We start from the raw sequence: 27,130 nt of genomic DNA, 5'->3' as shown, positions 1-27,130 counted from the left end.
ACCGCACCCCGGCCTAGAAGCGAGACCGTGTCGGCACCGGGACGAGGCGCCCCGACCGGGCCTCGAACCCGTGACATGGAGCCGCCCAGCCGGGCCTCGAACCCGCAACTCGTCCCGCCCCCCGTTTCTCTGCACTGAACAGCAACACAGCCGGGTGCGCGCGCCGCCGTGACGTCATCGCGCGCCGCGCCGTGACACGTCGGCGGCGGCGGAACCCCGAGCCGGATGTGCCAAGATGGGCGGGCGGCGGCCGATGCCGGGGTCGTGAGGGGCGGCGGGGGCTGCTGAGGGGCCTCGCCGGCGGGGGCTGCCAGGTACCGCGAGGCGCGCCCGGAGGGAGGGCCGCGGGTCCCGAGTGGGCTGCGTGAGGAGCGCCGGGCCTAAGGTGCGGGCCCCGGTGTCTCCGGTGCCAACCCCGCCGTGCCTCCGGGTGGGCCTCGGGGCTGTCGCAGCGCAAGGAGCCGGCGGGTCCCGCAGCCCTGGGCTCGGCGCCCCGCCCCGGTTGGAGCGGGTTGTGGTGCCGCAAAGAGGGGCGAAGGCGCTGCCGCAGTCGCGGGGCTGCGCTGCCCGGGGGTTTTCCCGCAGGATTTGGGTTGCTCTGTTTGGAGTGGGGCGGTGGGACAGGGACATTCTGCGGGGGTCCGAAGGTTATTGCGTGGGGTGCGGGAGGGAGAAAGTACCGTCTGATGTTGGCTATCACGTATTCCCTTTGACAGCAGCAGCGCTGGTCCCAGGTCAGGGCTGTTTTTCCGAGCTGTCAGGTGCCACAGGTCTCTGCAACTGGTGCTGACTCAGGAGTGCGGCTGCCTGAAAGCGTCGGGAGCTGCTGGGGTAAAGAACTGGTAGTCGGGCTCCTTTCAAAATAAACGGGAGTGCTCTGTGCTGCTTTTGTGCTTTTGATTCTCAAAGAGCTGTTTTCATGGAGTCACAGACTGGTTTGGGTTGGAAAGGACCTTCAAGATCATCTCATTCCACTGTCCCAGGTTGCTCCAAGCCCTGTCCAGCCTGACCTTGGGCACTGCCAGGGATCCAGGGGCAGCCACAGCTTCTCTGGGTACCCTGTGCCAGGGCCTGCCCACCCTCACAGAGAAGGATTTCTTCCTGAGCTCATTAAACCTGCCCTATGCCAGTTTAAAGCTGTTCCCCCTTGTCCTGTTGGCTACGTTTTAACAGAATAACATTTGTAACTCTGGTTGCTGTAGGAAAAGCCCGGTAGGAATCTGTCAGGAGCATGAATGATGCAGAACGTGTTCAATCTGTCACCCACACGTGTGCAGATGCGCAGCTGTCTGCGTAAGATAAAATTGAAAAAGTAGTTGCTGATTTTAAAGCTGCAAATCTCTTTTTCCAGCTGTTCCTGTATTTGAGATTGCAGTGGGGTTTTGTCACTTTGTTCTCATTAGGAATCTGTGTATGTGAACATGTTATTTATCATTTGGTTCATGTGTGAGGATGAGAGTTAATATTAGTCCTCTGTAACCTGCTTTGGGGGCATAGTTATTCTGTTTAAGAGTAATTTATTTAGATAGGATTAAATTAATAACTAAGTCCCATCAAAGAAATTATTTCTTTATAGATGAAGCTATAGAGCTCATTAGGTGAAATTATTTTTATGGCCTTGTCTAGAGCATTTTAATCTTTTTTTCCTCGTTGGCAATGTTTTCTTGGTATGCCTGGAAACACCTTCTGCAATTGTTACTCCTGGTGACTCATGTTTAGCAGGCTGCTCTGCTTTATTAATTAAAAAACCGGCTGAAAGTTAAGAATTTCCAAACTAGATAAAACAGAGATGGATTGCTCTTAACTTGTGTAGTTATTTCTAAATTCCTTAAAATCAGCATTTCCGTTAATCCTGGATGAGGCACAAGAGAGGGTCAGTAGCACTGAGTTATCTTCTGTTTAAATTACCTGACATGGGCACGTTCATTTTATTTGGACTCAGTTCCTCAAATCTTGCTTGCTTTTACTACTGTGTGCAGTCTGTTAATATTAACTTTGCTTCTGAGGAAGCTGATCCCTTGTGTTGAACCTCTGTTATGCACCATCAAAGATCCTGTTAGAGGAATGGCAGGTTCTGCCTTAAAGTAGGACTTTACACTTATTTTAATTAGCTAATTACTGGTACCGGCTGTTACAAAAATATGGCAAAGTATTAGGATTTTTTTAATGAGACACTGCAAGGAGTAAAGCCCACATTAGACATTTGGAAGTGGGTATTTAAGTTGGCTTTTGTGCTCAGCTGTATTTCAGAAACAACTTTTCCATGAAAAACAGAACTATTTAGTAGATACCAATATTTTGTTCAGTGAAGTTTGTGCTTTCCAGGACATAACTGCCTTGGCAGATGGTTTCATTAGCTTTTTTCCTCCCCAGTCCAAAGTACGTTGCATAAACCCAGGAGTTTATTTGGAGGGGAGAGAGGAGTTTTTAAAGTCTGCTTAATACAACAAAGAACACAATGAAAAAGGAATGGGGATGCCCAGAACAGCCAGAGGTTCCTTAAGCACGTGGAAATTGGGATGGGTGTTTAGGCAGGGTTTCCTGGAAACATGGTTGGCAGCAAGGTTGGTAAGCATGGCCAGCTGGAAAACCTTCACCTCAGGATTGTAACAGGCAAAAAGATTGCAAAGTCCTAAAACCTTTTTGTAAGCATTCCTTGATGGAATTCAGCAGCTGTGCTTTAAAAAGAATGGTGAAGGCACTTGCAAGTACTGCATGAAACTGATGGAGCTCTAATGCTTCTGTTGAAATCTGTTTTGTGTTGTCCTTCCCATCTTAATAAAACACAGGTTTATGGAGTCTTAACTGAAGATGTGGCTATGGAGTATATGGATATAGGGAAGAAATTGAGAGTCTGTATTGACTCTGAAAGAGGGACCTGGGTTATACACAGGGCTGTTGGAGAGAGTTTTCCTTAGGAGAAGTTGTACTGATGTCCAGTAAAGTCTGTGTGTTGTGGTACTGTCAGTGTGCTTTTTATTGGAATTTTTAGGTATAAATATTTATGAAATACATGTAGTATTTTTGATAACTAGAAACTAGAAGTTTGTCCTGATTACAAACATCTGACTTTTCTGGCTTCCCATTTTATTACTCGTGCTGATAAGATGCTGAATCTTAGAAGAACTCCAAATAAGAATTGTACAGCTTTTTTCTTTCATAAACAGAAGTGCATCTGGTATGGAACCATTGCTGTGGTTACTTCACTCTGCATATTATAAACAATATTTGTTGTGTACTATGAGAAAACAGGATTATCACATATTGCTAAGGCTTCACTGGGCTCCACTGGACGAGTATTGATGAATTCCTCTGGTTTTGTCAGCCTCCATCCTCCCCAGATTGTTAAGTGGTGATAAAATTGAAAAAGACACCCTGATGAATTTATTGAACTTCCTGTGTACCAGATTCCTCACTGGTATTGTTTGGAGTTGGAGTTGGATTACTTCCGAGCGTGTCCTTTCCACCCTGAAACGCAGCTGTAACCCTGATACTGTGCCAAAGTCCCGCTGGTGTTAAAGTGAGAATGGTCATTGATAGGTGGGGGTAGCTGATTGTTTTTCTATCCTTAAATTGAGTTTTGCAGTGCAGCATTCATCTAGAAGAGACGATATTTGTGATGAAGATCCAATTGTCTTTCTCAAAATAAATAACAATACTGTACCACACAGTGTTTTCTTAGTTAAACCAAAAGTGGACTGTTGAGGGTGATAACATCTGATGAATTCCTTCTTGGGATGCTTCTCATTTTACCTGTGAAAAGGTCCATTCACATGGAGTGCCAGTGCATCAGGGCTGAAAATCATCTCTAACAGAATTAGAGTTGGATAATGACTTCTCAACTCTTCGTAATTAAACTGAGCAGGACATGGTGCTGCAGGCTCTGTTCTAGGCTGGTTGCTGTCCTCTCCGTGATGCATATTTCTGGGAAATGTAACAGTGGGATACCATTGGAGGCTTTGACACTAGTACAGGTCTGAACTGTGTTTAATTAGTCTTACTTGGATATATTTGTTAGTAGAATTGTTAAATAATGTGCATCGATGCCACACAGCCTTACACTTCATTAATGCCGGACTTGGATTTAGAAATTTAATGGAGTGTGTCAGTTTCTTATGTGTTCTGAGGAGAAGGGAGATACTTTCCACTTCAAATTGTTCGACTGATTTTGTTTCTAAAATAAAAGTTGCTTAAGCGCTGCATATATGATGAGAAAGGGAACTGACTTGTACCTGTGTTGTCTCAGCAGGGCAGAAGACAATATCTCTCTACTGCCTCCAGGGCCGATTTATCACCGTGTGACCCTGCCAGAGGGCCGCCATGCAGCAGCCACCGCAGGCTGTCCCAGCGGGAGCGGCTCCTCCTCCTCCCGCCAGCGTGGCTCGGAACATGTACTGGAGGAACAGCCCGCTCAGCAAACGGGCAAACGCCGCAGCTGCCCCGGTGCAGCCCGTGACAGACCCGTTTGCCTTTGGCAGGCAAACCCCACAGGGCTTCCCTCTAGATAATCCATCCAAGGGCAACGCACTGGCGTTCCCACAGCCAGCCCTCGTGCATCCGCTGCCCTCCCGTGCCGGGGACAATCCTCATGGACCACACATGTCTCTGTCAGCTCCTGTGTCTCAAGCAGGGATAAGCACCAGTTCCTTTTCTAATGTTCCAGTTCCTTCTCCGTCCCCGGGGTATGTTATAAATAGTGCTGCAGAAGGGCATCCCAACGCCGATCTCGGACTCCGTGGGCCTGCAGTGCCGTTGCATTATAACCCAGGAGCAGCAGTGGAAAATTCTTTCAGTGTGCATCCTGGAATGGTGGCTGCAGCAAACAAACCTGGAGCTAGACAGGATGTTGGCAGAGATCCAAATGATGCACCTTCAGGACCCAATGCAGCAGCATTCTTCCCACCACCTCCCCAGCAGCCTGGGTCCCAGTGGAGGCCTGTCCCAGGGAATCTGCAGTCTCCAGTTCGGAATTTTGTGCCCTATCCTGAGCCATCTCCTCAGTCTGACGTTCATAACGTTTCTCAGCCTTCTGTCAGCACTTCTCACCCTCCTCCACACACAAATGTCCCGCAGGGTCCTGGACACCAAGGTATTCCACAAAACATCATGCAAGCGCCTTTATCCGCTGGTTGTGAAAAGAATGGGAAAAATGGCCCTGCAAACAGCAGTCATCACATGAACAGCATCCAGCCTGGAAATGTGTTTAGGCAGAACACAGAAATGACTAACCCTTGGTTAAGCCAACCTTACCAGGAACAGTTTTACCCACAGCCACCTTTGCAAGACTCTGGTTTTGTCCTTCCCACAGCTCAGGAAAACAACCCCAAAAACCAGTCTCCAGCTATGTCTGAAACATCAAATAGGTCTATTCCCACCGATCGAGATCCAGGAACTCTCTCCATGTTTTTCAAAGGGGATGAAGCAGAAAATGAAGAAATACTTTCATCTGAAAAAAATTACGTAATGGAGAAAACAGAGTTTGATGCCTGTCAGCCAAATTTGGCCTCCCTGTATCACCAGCCTGTGCATCCTCAGCAGGGGGCAACCAATGTTCTCTCTCAGGCACAGCTCAGTACAGGTTCAGCTGGTGAGATGGTACAGAAAGGAATGGATGTTCAGTACTTCCCTAAAATTGCCAGTCATCAGGAGGCACAGGCTGCTAAGCACTCTCTGTTTGCTGGTGATGACGAGGCACAGATAGGTGACACAGCTGCTGGGTCCCAGTACGAAAATGTGGAGAACCTGGAGTGCATTCAGAATCAGGAAGTGCTGCCAAGTGAACCACAGAACATCAGTGCTTCATCCCCTGCTGCTGGTCCTGATCCGTACAGGTACGGATCCTTCCCGGGTCAGATGCTTCCCAAGAACGCTGTTGTGAGCCATGCTGAAGGAGGACCAAACTTGGAGGCACCTGATTCCTTACCTCATCCTGTCCGACCAGACAGTGTCTCTTCCAACTACAGCAACATTAGCCACAGGAGCACTTCCAGCTCAGCACGGCCCCCAGAGCAAGTCGGTACATTTATCCAGCAGGAAATTGGGAAGCCTGATGAGGAATCCTCTGCCAGCTTCTTCAAACAGATTGACTCCTCTCCTCTGGGAGGTGATTCAGGTGAGCTAAACCTGAGCAAGAACTACCATGGCAATCTATCCCAGCCTCCCACTCCAAGTCCTCCTAAGCCTACAGGAGTGTTTCAGACAAGTGCAAATAGTTCTTTTGAACCTGTGAGGTCCCATGGAGTTGGTATAAAACCTGCAGAGATTGACCAAGCAAAGATGGTGGTTGAATTAAGAGAGAACCACTCAAACCAAAAGAATATCAAGAAGAACACAGCTGTGCCTGCTGCATCCCCTGGCAATCTTGAACAGCCACCAGATAATCTGGAAACAATTTACATGCCTCAGGTACACCCAGGGCCTCTTGCAGGCACTGGGGAAGCTGGAAATACGCTGCACTCTGGACCTGTTGTGGAAAATATACAATCAGTATCTGAGAGACGGTCCTCAACCAGAGCTCAGGGAGCAGTTAAGAAGTGTGATAGCCCAGCAACAACTTTATGGGCTCACAATGAGTTACCAAATTTTGGGGGAAATGTCCTTCTAGCTCCTGCTGCTCCTGCGGTGTATGTACCTGCCAAACAGACTGTGGAAGTCATTCAGCCACCAGAAGAAGGCCTGTCTAATCAGCAGCCATGCAAACCAGGGACTATTGCTGTGCAGCATTCCCAGGATGGAAATATAACTTTTGAAAATCTTGAGAATCCTCCCAAAATGGGAGAAGAGGAGGCACTTCAGTCTCAGGCAAGTTCTGGTTATGCAAGTTTATTGTCTTCTCCACCTACAGAGTCTTTGCAAAATCAACCTATTCTGATTGCTCAGCCTAATCAAAGCTATAACTTGGCTCAGCCAATTAATTTTTCTATTTCTCTATCTAATCAGCTAAGCAACAATGAAAACAATCAGCCAATGAAGGACTCTGGAGTTGGGGACAAGCCTGCAATGGGTCCCCAAACTTCACATGCTGGTGGGGAAAACGTGCCGTTACCTGTGATGCAAGTTGGATCTCTCTTAGTTAATTCACTTCCAAGTACTAATCTGTTAAAACATAATTTATTACAAAGTCCTGTTAATTCTTCTGATGCTTCTTCTAATCAGCCTGCAAACTTGCTAATGAAAACTCCTCTTAATTTGACTCCAGAAGGGCAAAAGAATGTTAATATGGAAGGCCTCGTTCCTGAATTTGCTAGCAAGCCAGGGTCTAACTCCTCTGTTTCTCCTGGGACAAATCTTCCCAGTGGAAGTGCAAGTGGACTAGTCCCCCCCGTTAATTCCATAGCACAGGCTAATAATTCTGCAAGTCAATCAAGTAGCAAAGAAGCTGCTGGAGTGCTCGACTTCACAGTGTCACGGACGTTGGAGAAAAGCAGCACAAGTAATTCTGTGCAGGTGCACAGTCAGTCACCCTCTGGTGCTCCAGTCCAACAGGCGGCCGGTGGCACTGGTCAGGTGCGTCCCGAGGTGCCTGACAAACAACATTTCTATCAACAGGTGACAAAAGATGTACAGCACCAGGCTGTATCAGACAGAGCTGCACAGGGAGCGCTGCCACCCCAACCACAAATGCAAGCAGCTCAAATGCAGCCACCAACATCTGGGCAGTCCTCAGTTCCTCCAGACTCCCAGATTTCCAAAGGGGCTAAAGCCATGCAGCAGGGGGAGAGCCAGGTGCTGGGCAATCGTCCCCAGCCTGGGGGACCACAAGAGGCAGGTTCAGCCCAGCCAAGGTACGACCAGACGAGTCCCAGGAAGCAGCCGGTGTCAGAACAGCCTCCAGGTGCTCCAGCTGCCCCAGCCCCTCCTGCCTCCACTGCTCAGTCAGTCCCACCCAATGGGCAGCAAGACCTGCAGCGTCCACCCCCACCTCAGACCCCTCAGGAAGCCTTCGGTCCACCCCAGAACCCTTACTACTACTACAGACATCCTTACGATGCTTACCAGGCTCCATATCCACCACCTTATCCTCCTGCAGACCCCAGGACTGCAGCTCACCTTTATTACATGGTAAGTTTTCATTTTGCCCTTTCCTCTCCCCTTAGTATGTAGTATTAATTTTCATTTCTGAGTTACAAATTTAAACAGTTGTGTCATGATCAATATTCAGCAGAGCATTCATGTTAAGTGTTTAAGCGTAGGGAAAATCCAGACAGCAGTAACAAAACTGACACTGCAAAGATTATGGAAGCTTAAGTAGTTCCTGATATCAGTTCCAGTTGGCACAGATGTCAGCTCATAGCAATTTGTTTGGTTCTTTGGAAGAAGTTGGCAGTTATAATGGGCTTGGCTGTCCAGGTGCTCAAATTTGGTTCCTGTCTGCTGCCTGAATTATTGATGATTTAGTAGAGAGGTTGAACTGCCTTTAGTCCCGACATAATGGTTTTTTTCTTTAAGTTGAGGATATTAATGACTGCCACAAAAAGTAATGAAAGCTAAACTATAGTTTATTAATCTGCATCTCTTCAGGTATCACCGTTGTGGTGTGAATGGTGAAATTTTTTGGGTTTAACTGTTATTTTGGAGGTGTGAAGCCTCTTCCCTTGCCTGTGCTTGCCTTTTGCAGGAGGACAGCTATGGGCAGTACGACCCCCGGTACCGACACTACGACGGCAGCGGCACTGCCTACATGGAGCCCGGGAGCTATCGCTATCCCGAGCCTGAACGGCCCAGTTCCAGGGCCAGCCACTGCTCTGACAGACCTTCCTCCAGGTGTGTAATTCCTAAATTGAGTCAAGATCTGGATACCCCAAAGCAGAGACTCTAGTGATGCCTGTTGGAGTTTTACAGCACAAACCACAGGGAGGAATTCAAAACCTCTTTGTGTGCTGCCATAGGGACGGATGGTATCGAATGCCACGTCTGGAGAGGATACAATTCCACAGCCTCTTCTCTTGCTAGAGCCTTGTTATTCCTTTCATTCAGTTCTCTGGGGGTTGTTGGTGTTTCTGCCAGACAGGAAGTCACTGCTATGGCCTCAGTGCTGATGTTTGCTGTGAAAGAGCAGTGCAGGCCATGGGTTGTTAGTCAATACTCATTTATTTTCTGCCTTGCACTTAAGCAGGGGCCCTTCATTCTGTTAATGAATGGCACTTTTGCCCATTGGTTGGGGTTTGCCTTGCAGGCACCATGGATACACAGTGGTTCAGGTGCTCAGAAGAGAGAGTGGTGAGTCAGGTGACAACATCCTGGTGCTGTGTCAGGTCCATTTGTGTGACAGTTCCCTCAGCTGTGGATAAGCTTTCCTCACAAAGCTCTCAGGCTGTGGTCTGGATGGCAGAGGTGCTGTGTGGGCCCGTCCCACCCACTCATTTCACTGCAGGTTTTGATTAGGGAAACTTAAAAGCCTTGATCTGTCTGATTAATATGAAATAAAGAAATTTGAGAGGGGAACAATGTGTTCAGATGCTCCTTGAAAATGTTAAATAAAAGTAGGATTAAATCTCTAGTATTTCTCAAGAAAGAAACAGCAAATTCCCTTGAAGAGATTGCTGCTTTCTGATGATTATTGTGTGAGTTATTTGTATGAACTTCAATTAATGGCAAAATGTTACTGTTGTTATCTGCTGAGGGGTTTTGCAGTTTCTAACAGAGAAACTCCAGTTACCTCTCTGGAAATTATTAAACCCTTTGTAGTATTTGTCCGTTGTTTGTAGTTCACTCATGGAGCAGTGATCAAATTACAAATACAACATTTTGGTTACCACCTGCAGAAGATTATAGATGTATTTCAGTCTTGAGGAGCACAAAACAGTGCCTGTAACTCCATGTGATAACTTTTACCATTTTATGAGTGAATTTAAGTGTGCTGTGAGCTCTTGAAATGAGATGATAACCTCTAGTAGCACTTGTCGTGTGTACCCTCCTGAGGTACTATTTTTAGAAGGGGTTGAAGTTTCTGTATGTGGCAGTGGGCAGATCAAAGCCTGTTAGAAGTGGCTCTGTCAGGGCTGCTGTGTGAGTGCCAGTGCAGTCAGACAGGGGCTGTGGTGAGGAGCTGCAGGGCAGCAGAGCTGTGTGTGTGTGAAACTGCCCTGAATGTGCCAATGGTGGTGATGCAGCTTTGTAAACGCTGCTTGGGGGAGGGAATGGGATCTCTCTGGGGGAGACTGGGGAGACTGGTTGGGTGGCTAAACCTGATCTGATAAGATCAGACCTCCTCTGCAGAGTGAGTGCTGTGTTAGCAGACTTCCCACACTCCTTGACTCGCTGGGCCGCTTTGGAGTTTGCACTCTCAGTTGTAGGGAAGCGTGGAAGTTGCCATCACTTCACACTGGCATTAAATATCTTCACCTGCTCTGTGTATATGCACAAGTGTGTTTGTGAGTGTGATGCACCTGTGGAGGTACAAACATCCATGGATGTATACATATATATACATTTATGTGCATACATGTAGACACTGCATTTTTCATCTAACATTCATCCTCTGGCTTTTTTCAGAAATTCTAGGATGATGACCTGAAAATGTTATCTAATAAAGGCTCATGATTTTTCGAGCAATGGCCACATCTTTCTTTTTCCATCAGAAGAATGCTAATTATTTTTTTCTGTGCGCTGACCCTTACTTTGCTGTGTTGGTTTTAGCCATGTTTTTGTGCTCCTTTGGACAATCAGCTCTGTAAATGAGTATTTTCTTCATCAGAAGCTGTATAATAAAACACCATTAAATTTGGAGTGGCCATTATTTCTTAATGAATTGTTAAATTATCGACTTCTCTGTTGAGACAGTTCAAAGGATGCTAATTATAGCAGTAGTTTTTGTGATTAATTGTCTGTAAGTAATTAAACTTATCACCAAAGCAGTTTACAATGCCACTAAATTATTGTATGCTAAGGGCTGTCAGCTTTTGATGGCACACAACAATTTAGTGCTGTATTGGGTTGTAAAGTCTTAATTTTATGATTCCCTGACTTTCTGGAAATGCATTGTTTTAACTATGAAACTATCTAATCAGTTGTGGCATAGAGTTTTTCCTACCTCCTGCTGACTTTAGAAGAGATTAAGGTGAAATAACTTTTTTATACTTGTGTGCTTTCTTTCAGGCAAGGGTATACAGAAGATTATTATGGAAAAAGTGGATGGAGTGATTATTATTCAGGCTATTACCCAAACTCCTATGATTATGGAGGTAAGGTGTCAAAAAGAACTCTGATTTTTTTGCCATAGAAAATTGCAGATTTAAACAATAATTTATGGGGAAGAGAAATTTTAAGATCAGAGAACCCACATGAATATAACTGGTGTCCTTTCAATGACCAGCAAGACTAAAATTATGCTTGCTGAAAATTGATTTTTTGCCTACTTCAGTTCTTAATACCTCTCCATCTTTCCTGTATGTTTTTTGGTCAGTAGAAGTAGTAAATAGAAAATAAAATAAGTTTTTTCCTCACCTCAGTCTGCCTTTCACTGGGGTGTGTCCTTGGTGTGTGACCTGCAGGCAAACCTGTAAAGTGAATTTTAGGTGGCTGTAAACAGAAGTTGACTCATGACTGGATTTTGGTTTTGTCCATCATTATCTGAGTGCTCACTGAGATATGCTGGCGTTGGGAGTCTGGAGGTAATTGCTTGTGTAGTGCCTGGGAGGGTTTTAAGCAACATCTGTCCACATCCTGAGATGTTTTGCTTGGCAGTCTGCAGACTGATCACAAAGATTCTGTGAATGTCATAACAGATAGCAGGATTGAGTTTTAAAGGTGTTAGAAAAGATCTGATGGCAAACACTGACCCCTCAAGAGTAACTAACTATAACAACCATCTTTTTAGAGAAAACCATGTTTTCTCTAAAAGGTGTAAAATTGATCTTTAAAGTTGTTGGTTTTTTTTTTTTTTAACTAAAAAGAAGTGGACATATTTACATAGCTTTAAGTACATTGCTTTGGTTTTGCTCTGTGCTTCAGGACCAAACCAGTTTGTAATTAAAGAGAAAGAAGTAGAAAAAGATGATAGCCAAGGCTACCAATATCTGAACCATTTATTTTTCTTTTCCAAAGATCCAAGTCGCTGGGAACGATACCCATATGACCCCAGGTACAGAGACCCTAGAAGTTATGACCAGAGGTACTGGTATGATGCTGAACACAACCCTTACCAGAAGAGAGAAGCATATCCATATGGCAGCAGGTTTGTCCAGTCAATCCACGTTCTCCCAGTGCTCTTTCCAGAGCTGGAGCAGCAGGTTCTCTGGCACAGACTGCTAAAATGCAGTGTTACACAAATTTCACAGTGCTGCTAGTCCTTTCTGTAGCTTTAACATAGGTCATTGAAGGAAACCAGATGAGCTGTCACATCACTCTGAGAGAAGGATTGGAGGTAGCAGCACTTGTTTTCAAGCTAGTTGAACATTCTGTGGGTTTTTAGAGCAGACTCTGAGTATGATGTTGGTCTTGATCTTGAATATTCAGGATGAACTCCTTGAAGGAATGTCAGTTTGTTTGCTGTAACAAGAACCTCGGTGTAGGCAGTGGTTTAAGAACCCTTCTGGAGTGAGGTCTGGTTTTCCTGACAGTCACCTCCCTGGGGGCCATGGCTGGCCGTGCTCATTCCTGCTTTGTCTGTCCATCAGGAATGACCGCTACGAGGATAACTGGAGATACGATCCCCGTTTCACCGGGAGCTTTGATGATGACTCGGAGCCCCACAGGGATCCCTACGGGGACGAGTTTGACCGGCGCAGCGTCCACAGCGAGCACTCCGGCCACAGCCTGCGCAGCTCCCGCAGCGTCCACAGCCACCAGAGCAGCTTCAGCTCTCGCTCCCAGCAAGTGAGTTCCAGCTGCACACACCAACCTGGCACTTCCTCTGTTGGGAGTGGGTGAAGCGTTAGAAAATAAGAAAATATTTTGGGTGTTAGCGCAGGGAATGTGTGTTTTGAAAATTTTTGTGAGTTAAGGCTGGTTTTTAATACCGTTTTGAACTTAATATTTGTCACAGTTGTCAAGAGAACTTTAACCAAAATCAGCACTCAGCTGTGCAAGTTGCTACACACACAGAAATGGAAAATTTCCTCTACTGAATCCATTTGCTGTTTGTGAGAACTTTGCCTTCCCTGTGCTTGGCTGTAGTGGACAGTGTGCCTGGCTTTGTGTCATGTCATTTTTCTCATCACGAGCATGACTGTGTTACTGAACTTGGGATGTGTTAAAGGACTAACTCCATATTTGTATGATGTTATTTTGACTTTAAAAGCAAAAACCAAAGCTAACTGATTACTCATCCACTTTACACCGCAACTACAGATACCTGAAAACCTCAGAGAATATTTGGCTAATTTTTGAGGTACACTTTTTGCTCATGTAATGGGTCATTTTACCTGTAGTTGGTTCCCCATGTTTCATGGAAGTTTAGGTACTTTCCCAGTCTGAATTCCAATTCATTTAGTAATATTTGAAGTAGTACTGGAAATCATTTAGGCATTAATCTTTAGGCACCTGAAGCCATTTGGCATTTGTTGGGTTTATTCTGTTGAGACTCTGTCTGTTACAGCAGAGGTGAACATTCATTCTGACTCACAGTTGCTGGTAACAGAACTCATGCTTTTCACGCAAGAACATAGAAATTCTGTTGTGAGAGAATTGAACGTGCTTGGATGTGAACAGATCAAATGATGGTAAAAACACTGGGGGAGAAGACAAAGATAAATTAATTATCTGCTGTAGCCTGTGCTACAGAAGGATCTCGCGGGGTGGCTTTCTGCAAGGCAGTGGTGCAGTAAGCCTGGTTCCCAAGGAGCATTGACAATGGAAGCTGTCAGGAGGGAATGCTCACAGTCTGCAGTGCTGCTTGTTGTGTGTAACTCCAAGCTCCCAGCTAACCCTCACTGATCTGATCTGTCTAGAGCCAGCTCTACAGGAGCAATCACGATCTAACGGGTAATGCCTATGAAACCCCTGCGCAGGCAGTGTCGCTCCATGCGGATTATCCCTATGGAGGGTATGATCCCAGCTTTGATGGACAGCAGCCTTTTACAGACTATGGCTACCCTGCTGAAACGGGCTGGTCAGCTGTGGAACAAGGTATGGACACGCTGGGGAAGGAGGGGAAGCATTGTGCTATAGAGGCAAAACACTTCTCTGGAAAATCTTTTCCAAAGTCTGTTGATGTCTGTCATTAGCTCTTTGAAGATGTGTTACACGTTTGTACAGAGATCACAGAAATGTGTCTGATACAAACAATCAAAGCCCCTGCATTGAAAAAAATAAGTGGATTTTAAAGTTCTTTAGTTTACTTTTCTAGTTATTGCAAATCTTCAGATGTGGGACTTTGGGACTATAAAGGAACTGATTAATTGTTTCTTACAAAGTTCAGCCAAATTAAATGACAGAGTGTTTTCCACTAATACTCCAGAATTATTGAATTGGGTAAATACATCAGCAAGTTTACTTAGTTACAAGACATAGTAACCTGTTCTTATTTTATCTTTTCTCCCAATTTCAGCACCTTTAAGGCCCTCAACACCTGAGAAATTTTCAGTGCCTCATATTTGTGCCAGGTTTGGGCCTGGGGGCTTCTTAATAAAAGCACTGCCAAACCTGCCTTCTGAGGGCCAGCCAGCTCTGGTTGAAATCCACAGCATGGAGGTAAAGTTTAAAAGGAAAAATGGGAAGTAATGGAATAAAGGTCCTTCTTTTGGAAGGGGAGTAGGGAACTTGAATCTATAACATCCTGATTTCTTTTTTTTTTTTTTAATGTCACTGCATGTATCTTTACCAGTTTGGGCTGTAATCATAAATAAAACAGTAAATTTAAAAGTTCTTTTCCTCTGAGAGATGACTTAGTCATGACGAGATCATCCAGCTCTTTATAATTTTGTCCAGGATGATGTACAGAGTAACTTCCATGTAAAGTAGATTTCATAATTTATCATCCTTGAGCAGGTTGCAAGTCACCCTTTGTATTTTGTTAAAGAGGCTTGATTACATGATGGGTTATGTTCAGGTCTGGGTGTTTTATTGATAAAAAGCAAAATTCATAGGTATAAGAATTTCTTACGGATTATATTTGTGTTTCAGACTATGTTACAGCATTCTCCAGAGCAAGAAGAGATGAGAGCCTTTCCTGGTCCTCTTGCTAAGTATGTTCTTGCAGTTTCCAGAAATAACTTTAAAGCATTCAGAAATAATTTCTTCATTGCCTGTAAATTACAGCATTTAAACTGACTTAAAATATTTGTGGCTTTTCGCCTGCTTAAATAATACAGGAGCTTTAAATTTATTCCTCAGACTAATCACACATAATGACCTGAATGTTTATATATGTCTCATTAAAAACTTCTTTTCTTATTTTTTTTTTTTCAGGGATGAGACCCATAAAGTGGATGTTATTAATTTTGCACAAAGTAAAGCTGCACAGTGCTTTAAGAATGAAAATTTAATTGACAAAGAATCTGCAAGTCTTCTTTGGGACTTTATTGTACTGTTGTGCAGGCAGAATGGGGTATGTCTCACTGCTCAAGTTTTTATCTGCCCTAAAGGATTTTGTTCACAAGTAGTTTTTGTGTAAAGATCAGGAATACGTGTTATAGTCATGGAATAGTTCACAGGCTGAAGGAATGTGGAAACTGGGCGCTCATCTGCAGCTGCTCAGAGGTGCTGATGTTCACATATTGCTGTTGAAGTGACAAATAAAATGCAGGCAGTGTTGACATAACAGGTTTTTCAATTTTTGTTTTCTCTCCACACACACAGACTGTTGTGGGAACAGACCTGGCTGAACTTCTGCTCCGAGATCATAAAACAGTGTGGCTTCCTGGGAAGTCCCCTAATGAGGCAAATTTGATTGATTTCACTAATGAGGCTTTGGAACAAGTGGAAGAGGAATCTGGTGAAGCCCAGCTCTCATTTCTCACTGATAATCTTCTAACCACAGTTGACAGTTTTGAGAAGGAGACTGAGAGATTCAGGGAGTTGCTGCTTTATGGCCGTAAGAAAGTGAGTGCTTGTGCTGCTACTTACTTTTGCAACATTTGTAGTGCGTATAATATTTCATGGCACTGCACTACACTGATACAGAAAATATTTTGCCCTACAGTTCATAATCTAAAGCAAAATAGTGTTTGTTTTCTAGCTTTTATCTGAACAAACATATTTTGATTTGATCACAAATTACTACTGCATAGCTGTTTTGGTGAGTAATATGTGAAGCTATTCCCAGTAAGCTAATTTGTGTCTTGATTAGGATGCTTTGGAGTCTGCCATGAAGCATGGTTTGTGGGGTCATGCTCTGCTCCTTGCCAGCAAAATGGACAGCAGGACACATGCAAGAGTGATGACCAGGTACTGAGTTGCTTTTTGATTAGTGAAATTTGGCTGCCTGTTCTGCTAGTGAGGTGGAGAATGTCAAAATCATGAGTTATCCATAGTAGTTCATGCAAGAATTATGCCTTAGTTTTACTGTGTATTTATTTGTCATTTGTTACTTTTTATTCTGGGGTCTTCTGGCTGAGAAGTTATTAAACCTGAGAAGTTATTTTCTGCCACCTGTTCCATTTAAGGGGTATTTGAACAATGTCATCTGTGGCCTTGCTTGGGAAAAACTGCAAAAACTCAATTGTCAGTTTTGTTAAAGTCAGCTGGCTTGGGGAGAATCCAGAGGTTTTTCCTAGCTTGGACTGACTGGTGTTACAGTGCCAGACCCAGTTCACTGGGAATGTTTTACTTTTGAACGTTATCCCAATTTCTTCTTCAGTGTAGTATTTTCACACAGCACTTCCTTCTCTTGAACTAGGTTAGATTCATTGCCACTGAGAGCTGAAGTACATTTTAACTGCTTACCCCATGTTTGTGTTTTGTTTTTCTCTGCAATGTCTCTGCAGATTTGCCAACAGTCTCCCAATTAATGACCCTCTGCAGACTGTTTACCAGCTCATGTCTGGAAGGATGCCAGCTGCATCCACGGTAAGATTCACTGGGAGCTGCAGGGAGGAGTGGAGTTCCCAACAGAAATCTTCCTAGAATGTCAGAGAAGTTGTTTTGGTCATTTTTAGGTTGAAACACTTAGCCATGCAGAGCTCCAGTCACTGATTTGACCTAGTAATTCTTCTAATTTTAGTGCTGTGGAGATGAGAAATGGGGAGACTGGAGGCCTCATCTAGCAATGGTGTTATCCAACTTGACCAATAATGTGGACTTGGAATCCAGGACCATTGCTACCATGGGAGACACTCTTGGTAACTCTTGGGGAATGAACAGGGTGATGACTGAAGGAAAAGCTTTGATTGCTCAGCTTATGTTTTTTGAAAACAGGCAATTTCTTCATAAAATATAAAGTGGAGCAGTTTTGTATGGGCTTGTCTCTATTGTGAAAGCATTTGAATGCAAAGCCAAACAATACAGGACAAAGGATGTGCCACTGAAATATCCTGAGCTCTGTTCTTTATTTTTCTGCAGCTTCTAAAGGCCTGCTGGATGCTGCTCATTTTTGTTACCTTATGGCCCAAGTTGGGTTTGGAGTTTACACAAGGAAGACAACAAAGCTTGTCCTAATTGGATCAAATCACAGGTCTGGCTTTCTTTTTTTTTTTTTTTTTTTTTTTTTTTTTTAAACACAACTTTTTCAATGCAAAAATGAAAGTTTGAGAGACTGAATTGCATTGCTCCCCTTGTCCTCACAAGGAGCAGCTGATTTTGAAATAACTATTTGATGTGGTGTCTTGTAGAAGTTGTTGATATTTTGTGTCTGACAGAGCTGTGTGACTGACACCGACAGATCTGTGTTTCTTGTCAACATATATAAACTCAAATAATATTTTTCTTCTCCTGTTTGAAACAGCTTGCCGTTTTTAAAGTTTGCCACCAATGAAGCCATTCAAAGAACAGAAGCCTATGAATATGCACAGTCACTAGGTAGTCAGCCTGGCTGCTTGCCCAATTTCCAGGTGAAGAGCTGTTCCTGTTTTGGTTTGGTTTCTGTTTTGGCAGATTTCATGCTTTTAATCTTTCATGTGCTGTAGTCAGTGTGGCAAATATTTTATCTGCTATGACATCAAATATCCATGGATAGCAGTGTAATATAGCTGTTTCCCTGTTTGCCACATTTCATTTTCACTTTTTTCACCTCTACATCCTGAACTTCTGAATTTTAACTTTTTTTATTGTAACTCTCTATTCCAAAAGAAAAATCCAGCAGAATTTGCTGGCACTAGCTGTAGATAAATAGACAACTTCCACTGGATGCATTAGGTGGAAGAGGAGAATTGAATGCTTGTTCCTTAAATTTTAGATGTGATAATGAGATACCTGAGCTTTCAGCTGAAATGCCAGAGTGCCTTTTATTTGTTCCCACTCAGAGTGTTGTGAACACTTGGTTTATTTGTCCTGCTTGCCTCCCCCAGGTTTTCAAGTTCATCTATGCCTGTCGGCTGGCTGAGATGGGCCTTGCTGCCCAGGCTTTCCACTACTGTGAAGTGATTTCCAGAACTGTCCTGAAAGATCCCCATTACTATTCCCCTGTGCTGATTGGCCAGCTAATCCAGGTACCAGGAGGAGGAATGAAGTGTTCGTGGCTGGATATTGTAGGTGGGAAGCTGTGGCTGATGAACTCACACTTCGCAATGGTTCTTTTCCTCAGATGTCATCCCAGCTGCGCCTGTTTGACCCTCAGATAAAAGAAAAACCAGAACAGGAATCTTTTATTGAACCCTCCTGGTTAGTAACACTTCGACATGTGGATGGACAGATCAAGGTACAGTGTGTGCTTTTCAGCATGAATTATTCTCTTTAAAGGATTAGTGTAAATCCAGTTTCCAAAATGTTTTTTTCACACTGCTAATCACAGAAACGTGGGAAGTGACCTTATACACTCATGTCATAAATTGCAAATGTTATGATGTAAACCAAGTGAATTTGCCACACTTTAGTGCTCTGAGATTCAATACAGAATAGTTAAAGTTGTATGAGACAGGTTTTTCTTAATACCATAATGCAAGGAGAATTGCAAGACTCACTAGGTTGCAGTAACTCCTGCTGTAAGCAGGGGATCTGCTTGTCATAAAATTGTGTGTGAATTAGTGTTCCTAGATTATAACAGAAAGGAAAGAATTGCCATTTATTTAAAGAGATGTGTTAGCAATTTGAACCCTGAGCCAATTAACTGTTTCAATTCAAAAACAAATAAACTCTTTAAATTATTGGTTGAACTTGGCTTATAAATGGCTGACAGTTCATTTCTTGACTAACACTAAAAACCTGTTTTCACACCTAAGATTTGCTTTGCTCTGTGTTCCCTTGGTTATGAACTGAATGTCTAGTACAGTTCAGTTAATAATATTTTGCTTTTTCATGCAGGAGGGTGCAATAGCCTATAACACAGACAGATCCACTCCCCCTCCATATGAATGCAGCACTCCCAGCTCTGAACTGGACCGTGCCAGTCAGTGTGATGGGGGAGGTGGCCGTGACGTGGGTCCAGGTGCTGAAAATGCCTTGTTGGCATCCTTGTTACCTAATATGGCTCAACAGATGCAGAGCGTGCAGCTGATGCCTTCAGGTTGGTGTTTCACGTCCTTTATGACAGAGAGAAAACAAAGGTTTCGGGTTTTTGATAGAAGAAACCACTTAAGAGGCTGGTTGGAACAGGGAGATTTCACTTCTTCATTGTATCATTCATAGGGTAAAAGGTTCACACTGGAATTTCTGTTTAATTATAGCTCTTAACTCTGGTTTTTTTTTCATGCTGCAGTACCTCAGGCTGTCCTTGATGGCTCAGCTGCCATGATTCTTCCTCCTGGTGACCAGGGAAGTGTCCCTTTCTACCCAGTGGCTCCTCAGCCTCTTGGTCCAGGATCTGGCTTTGTACCTCAAGGATTTTCAAATCCCTATGGAACTGAACCATCCCCACTGTATTTAGGGTCAACACTACCCCCAGGAGGGCCACCACAAGAAATGGAACCGCGGTCAGAAGAGCAGACAAACCTGGAAACAGGTCTGGGATCTTAATAAACAGCTTTCCTTCCTTCTAAGGGGAATAAAGTGTTTTGGGGAATAATTCAAAATATCTCAGTATTAAAAAAATAGTCAATGTTTTGGGTAATGAATTTACAAACACCATGTAATGGTATAGAAACATCTGTAGAAAGTTGTAGTATTCATCCTGCTTTTTTGGCTTACTTTAAGAGTGAGGTCAGACTCAGCAGATCATGATTTAGACCCTGACAGATCATCCCTGAGTGCACTGGGATTGGCAGTTCTGTTTCCAGGGTCTGTATCAGGGATTTCTGCCTCTGGATGTGAGCTTCTGGGACCCTGATAAGTTTCATTTCTGTGACAGCAGAGCCTGACATGTGTGGAAGGAGGCAAACCTAAGTTTGGTAGAGTTTGAGACATGAGGAACCTTTAACTGCTCCATCCTGCTGGTTGCATCCCTCAGCCTGCTCTGGCCTGTGTTTAGAACAAACATAAACCCAGACAGGAGAGGGAAAAAAATCACAGCAATTGCAGCTCTCATTCTTTAAAAGACCAGGTTCTCTCTAGCACAAAACTCATAACTGGTGAAAACTTTTGCCTTAAAACTATTGTGGGGCTTGGGGGCTTTGGTGTTTGTTGTTGGTTCTTTGGTTGGTGTGTGTCCCTGCTAACATGATCTAATTTCTTTTTTAAGGAATGCAGAGAATTGCCCCAGAGTCTCCTTCACAAAACTCCTTCCCTGAACAGAGAGAGGATGATTTCTATGGCAGAATGGCTAATATGGTATTGTTATTTCATACATTTCTTCAGCTGCATTGCAGCACCATACAAGCACAAGAGGATCTGGGGGCTCTGTGTTATTCTGCAGCAAGAATTGAAGCTTGGTTTTTAGAAGTTCCCAAATAACCAGATTAAATGTCTTTAATTGTGTGGAAATTCTTGATAAAAAATTAATGTTGTGTCAGATATTCAGCTGCTTGTTTATTGTGCATTTATGTCCTGGCTTTATATCTTAACTAGGCTCCAGGACAAAGATCCATCTTTAGGTGTATTAACTTTTAGATCAGTTCTGCTAAAGGATTTTACAAAGAAGGATTTTTTTTTAGGAAGATGAAATGTGATCCATCACTGCAGCAGTGACAACTTTGTGCTTTGCTGTGTATTTGTTACGCAGGGCTATGGGCGAAGATCCCGAACAACCTCAGAGTCCTCTGTTCATTCTGTGGGACGAGAGAGATCCAACTCTGCAGCAAAACAACCCTCTCCTCCTCCCTCTGCTCCTGCAGGGAAAGAGACTAAAAAAGAAACAAAGAAGGAGGCAGCACCTAAAAAGGTAAAATTTCTTAGAAAGGTATCTACAGCTGGAGGAGATTTGTTAGTAAATGTGGTCACCCCTAGTCCACGGTACTTAAGAGGTCCTAATTAAATTGTTTATTCCTGTTTATTAGGTGCAACTCTGGGCTCAGAGTTGAAGTCCCTAACAGAAAATGTGTTGTTGCATGAATGTTTCTTTTAACCTGCCTGTAAAGACAGTGGTGAGAGAATTAACTGAGTAGATTGAATTTCTTTTCAGACTGGTGCAACCTGGTTTCGCTGGCTGATGGGAAAAGGAAAGAATGAGGCTCACCTGCCAGATGACAAGAACAAATCAGTAAGGCCCCAAAAATCACAAAAACCTTTATACACTTGAATTTGTTCTGATGTTCTCCTGGATGACAGATGAACATTGTTTTGATGAGTAAACAAATGACTGTAAAACTTTGAAGATTATTTTTATTCTAAGACTGGGGTTTTTTTAAAAAATAGTTACAATTATTTTCAACTGTTTTAGCAGCTTGCTCTGAGCTCTTTGGTTTTGACTGTGATTTTCTTTTAGATTGTTTGGGATGAGCAGAAACAACGCTGGGTTAATCTGGATGAACCAGAAGAAGAGGTAAAAACCTGAGTCCTCATGATTTTTCCAAGTGGAAAACAAAAACTAGGCACAGAATTTTCTTTATCTGTTATTGGCTCTTAAGAACTGCTTTTTACTGATCTGGATTAAAATGTGCAACATCAGTCAACGATGTGATTGGATTTTTTTCTTTTTTGTCTCCCTGCAGAGTAAACCTCCCCCACCACCTCCAACAGGATTTCCTAAAGCTGCTCAGGCTGCTCCCCCTGGGCCTGGAGGCCCACCTGGTGCCTCTGTCAATGTGTTCTCCAGGAGAGCAGGTAACAGCCAGCACTGATATTTAAGACCTTTTCTGCATAAAATATGAAGGCAGAAGTCCTGACTTCTCCAGGGTTGTTTGGGAACAGTTGGCAGCTCAGTGGAACTGTGGCTGTTGCTGGTTTTGTTCGTGCCCAGCTCCTGCACTGCCATCACAGTATCATGACTTGGGTGTGTTACTGTTTGTGTCCCTGGAGTGTTATTTTCTGATCCTGAAAGATGCTTTAAGCAGCAAACTTCAAAGTAGACACAGGCATGACTAACACAAGGCTTATTTTTGTTCCTGGTTTAGCTGGAAACAGAGCCCGTTACGTGGATGTCCTGAATCCAGGGGGCACCAAGGCAAGTGGTGCTGTCCCTGCACCATCAGACCTGTTTGCCCCCTTGGCACCAATGCCCATTCCTGCCAACGTGTTTGTTCCAAACTCAGGTGTGTGGATACGAGTGTGGGGAGGTTGTATGGCTGTTTATGGGTTTGGTGTGTTTGGCTAAATCCTATTTCCTCTGCAGTCCCAGGGGAATCCCAGCCCGTGGAAGGGAGTGGAGCAGCAGAGCACACACCAGCTGCAAACCAAACCAACACAGACCCTGCTGCAGCTGTGGAACCAGAGGTGGGTTAGAAGGAATGTCTTGTGGATAGAACTCAAACTTCTTATTCAAACCCCCCCTCATGATTCTGAGCAGCAGTTTCACAGCCACAGTACATAAAGCATTTTATTGTTGTGGGGACTGTGGGTTAACGTTTTACTTAAAGAACAGGAGAAGGGGAATGCACGTGAAAATGGAAGTGGGAGGTTGCATTTCCTCATTTGGCAGGGCTGCAGCTTCCATGGGTGCAGCATGTGCCAGGAAAGGGCCCAAGAATACGGGAAGAGTCTTACACTGCCTGTTACACCTGCCTGATGTGTTGTAACATTGTTCTGCTTCAGTGGGATCTCTAGGGAAGTGTGAAATAGCCTCACAGTAACAGTGATAAACAGAAGTGCCTTGTTTTTCCTCAGTACTTAAACCCTGCAGCCCTTCCTCCAGGATCTGGACTTCCTGTTCCTAACCCTGATGGCTCCCAGTCAGGCGAGGTAAGGCTTGTTGCAAAGTATTTAATTAATGACTTTTACTGTTAATTGTAATGATCTTACAATGGGCCATCTAAAACAACAAGTAACTGATTCAGTGGCTGATGAGTAGCCAAGATGGGATTTGACTGCCTCCAGAATTGTACAGAAAAGACCTCTAAGCCCATATGAGAAGTTCAGCCTCCATGTCCTACATTCTGTGATCTCCTTTTCCTACATAAGTACTTTTAAAAGCCTTTTTCAGGGTAAAATATCAGTAGCAGTTTAAGGGTCTCTTCTTGCCTCCATGCATGCATATAATTTCACTAATATTAAGTGCAAGACACAAGGAAAACAAATTGCTGTGTGCCAGGCAGAGTAACATTACCTTTGTTCCTACTTAATGTTTTCTATACCTACATAGTTTCGTGCTTTAAGAAGTCCTTTTGATTTAAACTAACTTCTGGCTTTACGTTTGTTTTTGTTTTGGTTTTTTTTTAACTTGAAGTTGGTTTAACCTTTGGCAGTGAGACTTTGACAATGAAATAAAACAACTGAAAGCTTGGGGCAGTGACATGCATGACGACTTTTTTTATTTGTGTTTTTTTGTATTTGTGTGTTCTTGCTGTTTTGTAGCTTTCGCGCTCTAGTTCAATGAGTTCATTATCACGTGAAGTAAGCCAGCATTTTAATCAGGTACATGTGGCTGGCCATTCTCATTTATGTTAACTTATTTACTTCCTCTCCCCCCCCCCCCTTTATTTTGCATTTGCTCAAATACTAATGCTACTTTTAGTCATTTCCCCCTCATTTCACAGAAATATCATTAAAAGTAGATCATGATGTAGTGTTCCTTTTTACACTCAAACAGGGTCTTCAGTTTTGTGTATTTATGAGAGTGCATGTAATCCAGGCATGCTTTTTATTTATGTTCCTAAGATATTCACATAATTTCATCATCTTTTTTTTCTGGGATACTAAAGAAATCAGTTGATTTTAAACAAAATACTTCAAAAATCCTCAAACCAAACCCAACAAACCTCCTAAAAAGACTCAATACAAGCAAAACTTGGTCATTCTGCTGCTGCCAGTCTCAATTTGGTAATAAACCATCTGCAAAAGTCCCTGTAGGAATTAAAGGAATGCTTCATCTGCTGGGAGTTCCAGAGCTGTGGGGTCACCACAAAGGGGTGACACAAACCTTTCTGATATTTCTTAGTAAAGCAAAACCTGACATAGAATGTTTCTTTTGGGGCAAGTCCTGAGGTGTACTAACAAAGGCAGAAGGTACTAATTGAGTGGAGTTGCACTGGTGTCTTGTGTTGGTTTTGCATGCTTTGGATCTGCAGAGCTATTTGCAGTTGATGCATGTGACATTGTTTGGCCAATTCTTACATGAAGCCAGTCCTGTTCTGGATCTGGATGCAAACTGTACCAGCACTCTGCAGTTGTTCCAATAGGCTGCGCTCTCCATGTTGTTGGCATTATGAATATCCTGTAAATATCTGCTCTGTATAACTTAGCAGACCATGTTGGAGAGGCACTGGAGCTCTGCCCTTGTCTAATTTCAGTGTTTTCTCTTCCCAGCCTGCCACTGTTCCACCCTCAGGGGCATCTTCAGCAGGAGCGGTACCGTTCTACAACCCCTCTCAATTTGCACAAGTGAGTAAAGGCCTCATCTTTCTTTTTCCTTATTATCCAACATTTCTTAGAGCAGCTGTGGCTGCCCCATCCCTGGAAGTGTCCAAGGCCAGGCTGGACAGGGTTTGGAGCAGCCTGGGATGGTGGAAGGTGTTCCTGCCCATGGCAGGGGATGGAATGTGATGTACCTTAAAGGCCCTTCTGACCCAAACCAGCCTGATTCTATATTTTGAACGAAACATGATTTTGTGCTCTACCAACTAGGGTTGTTCCACATAGTGTTAAATGTCCGCAAAGATCAGTCTGGAACCTGCTCAATTTAACAAGTTTCCATTCAAAACTTTATTCCAAATTTTTTAAAATTTTGTCTCCAGCATGACACTTTTACAGAACATTTTGTTTATTCTTGTTCTTTTTTTCAGTCTCCTGCAGCCACTGGAAGTTCAAGACTGGGAAGAATTGGACAGAGGAAGTATCCAACATTGAAGTAGAATACAATGGCTTTGTATTTGGAATCATCACTCATGTTCTGAGTATGCAAAGAACTCTTCAGCCTTATGGCACGTGGCATCAGCTGCAGTTGACATGACAGAAATTTAATGATGGGTGATCTTCACGCTTGCACCTCATCTACTCAAACCATTACCAAACATGAAATATATGTAACTTTTCCTTTTCAAAACCTGGCTAGAAATAGCTTTGCTGTGATAAAGAATAGACACAAGAGAGGAAATAGTTGCTGTCTGTTACAAAACCTGTAAATTGCATAGGCAATTTATTCCTCAAGTTTATTTTAAACCTTACTAGTGTGACCTTCCGAGACATAGTTTCAGGGATTCCTTAATTTCTGAAGGATGCTCCCCTCCCAGCAGGGGTTAAAAAAGAAAACATGTCCACATTGTAAGATAACACTGTGGCCTTAAGAGGACCATGCACAATTGTGATGCTTTCAGCCAGAGCGTGGAGCCAGAGATGTTCCCCTGGGAGAGGCTCGCCCAGGAGATGCCTCGTGCTGGTTTGGCTTTTGGGAGGGGGGAGGGGGCCACAGCTCATCCAAATAAATCGACCTATATTGAATGAAAACTGTGACTGTAATCTAATCCTAATTTGATTTGGATCTTTCCTAGTCTGTATGTAGTTTGTGGTTTAGACTACCTGTAAAGCCAAGTGTATAGTGGGAAGGAGCTCTGTATCATAGCCGACGCTGTTCTCTTGACGAGTGAGTGTTTGTTTAAGTGCAATACGGTTACTTTGCTTTCTCTCAAACTGTTGGCACTCTGCAGCTGGGGGGTAACAGCTTGGAAGTTGTTTATTTTTTCCTTTTTGGAGTGCCAGAATCAGTGTAATAATCCGTTCTTGAATCTCCATTACTAAAATAACCAAGGTCTTAAATAGGTAGCAGCTAAATTTCGTACTAAAAGTAGGTGGATTAGACCTCTACAGATGGACTTTAAAATCTTTAGGTTTAATATAGGAAATCTTGAAAACCATGATATGTAGCGTTTATATTCACTGAAGAATCTGAATTATCTGCAAAGAGAGAAATAAACTTTTAAATATTTATTAAATCATTAGGCCATATTTTATTTAGAACTTGCCACCAAACTATTTGATTTTACTTGAATTTCTGCCCAGGAGTAGAAGTAATACGAATGTGAAATTGCCAGTATTTGTCCCCAGTTGTTTATTTTTTTTTTTCTTTTCTTGAATAACACCACTTTTCTAAGATCATGATAGCCTTATGTATGTTCCAGAAGGTTTGTATGCAGCCCAAGTAAAACACTATTTGGGGGGATTAGAAACCTTTGGGTGCTGGTCCATACTCAATTCCAGACGTGGGCAGCAGCAGTCAGTGTGGTTTACTTTTCTATAATTGAAACCTAATCAGACACTTGGCTTTCCTCTAGTCCAGCCAGGCTGCTGATTATTTTCTCCTTTCAGTAGAGACTGCCAAACAACTTCGTTCAAAGGAGGCTCCCTCTGAGCTGGGAGCAGCTGTCTTTCCTAAGTGTAAGATTTGACACTGTAAATTCTTAAATAAAATATTTTGCGCTCTGGAGCACTTTCACATTTTACTTTCTTCTTGTGGTTATTGTTTCAGTGAGCTGGGTGGAGGAACCTCTCCTGTTTGTCCGGGAATGATCTGTGTGAGGAAAGGCAGCCTGGAGTGTTGGTTGTTTGGAAGGTGCTTGTGCATCAGAGCAGGTTTAGATGGGATGGTGGGAGGCTGGCAAGGCCCTGGCACGGGGTGCCCAGAGAAGCTGTGGCTGCC

At 43.5% G+C, this 27,130-nt stretch overlaps 1 protein-coding gene across 3 annotated transcripts; it reads left to right on the top strand.

Moving 5' to 3' along the window:
- The first annotated feature begins 282 nt into the window (after positions 1 to 282).
- SEC16A (SEC16 homolog A, endoplasmic reticulum export factor) lies at positions 283 to 26,933 on the top strand. Of its 3 annotated transcripts, XM_039561516.1 has the most exons (32): positions 285 to 314; positions 4,250 to 6,801; positions 7,549 to 8,061; positions 8,618 to 8,763; positions 11,098 to 11,183; positions 12,046 to 12,175; positions 12,618 to 12,816; positions 13,890 to 14,067; positions 14,489 to 14,631; positions 15,064 to 15,125; positions 15,349 to 15,487; positions 15,739 to 15,981; positions 16,229 to 16,326; positions 16,866 to 16,947; positions 17,102 to 17,219; positions 17,440 to 17,551; positions 17,822 to 17,927; positions 18,384 to 18,524; positions 18,620 to 18,733; positions 19,336 to 19,537; positions 19,730 to 19,972; positions 20,648 to 20,736; positions 21,128 to 21,286; positions 21,527 to 21,604; positions 21,830 to 21,886; positions 22,056 to 22,167; positions 22,458 to 22,595; positions 22,676 to 22,776; positions 23,167 to 23,241; positions 23,854 to 23,913; positions 24,805 to 24,879; positions 25,281 to 26,933. In XM_039561516.1, the coding sequence occupies exons 2-32, from the start codon at positions 4,321 to 4,323 to the stop codon at positions 25,347 to 25,349; spliced, it is 6,549 nt and encodes a 2,182-aa protein (XP_039417450.1). In that variant the 5' UTR covers positions 285 to 314; positions 4,250 to 4,320; the 3' UTR covers positions 25,350 to 26,933. The 3 variants fall into 3 exon arrangements, with proteins under 3 accessions (XP_039417448.1, XP_039417449.1, XP_039417450.1); XM_039561514.1 differs by having other exon boundaries at positions 283 to 314; positions 4,250 to 8,061; XM_039561515.1 differs by lacking the exon at positions 23,854 to 23,913 and having other exon boundaries at positions 283 to 314; positions 4,250 to 8,061.
- Positions 26,934 to 27,130: the final 197 nt, after the last annotated feature.

Source organism: Corvus cornix, chromosome 17, assembly GCF_000738735.6.
Source record: "Corvus cornix cornix isolate S_Up_H32 chromosome 17, ASM73873v5, whole genome shotgun sequence".
In the NCBI taxonomy this organism is placed as follows: domain Eukaryota; kingdom Metazoa; phylum Chordata; class Aves; order Passeriformes; family Corvidae; genus Corvus; species Corvus cornix.
This window is presented reverse-complemented; position numbering and strand designations above follow the sequence as displayed.

Bases quoted from the DNA above. Each gene is read 5' to 3' on its own strand.
- SEC16A (XM_039561514.1), top strand. From the start codon at position 4,321: ATGCAGCAGCCACCGCAGGCTGTCCCAGCGGGAGCGGCTCCTCCTCCT. The intron at 11,184-12,045 runs GTAAGGTGTCAA...TCTTTTCCAAAG, and splicing joins AAACTCCTATGATTATGGAG to ATCCAAGTCGCTGGGAACGA. The intron at 23,242-23,853 runs GTAAGGCTTGTT...GCTGTTTTGTAG, and splicing joins ATGGCTCCCAGTCAGGCGAG to CTTTCGCGCTCTAGTTCAAT.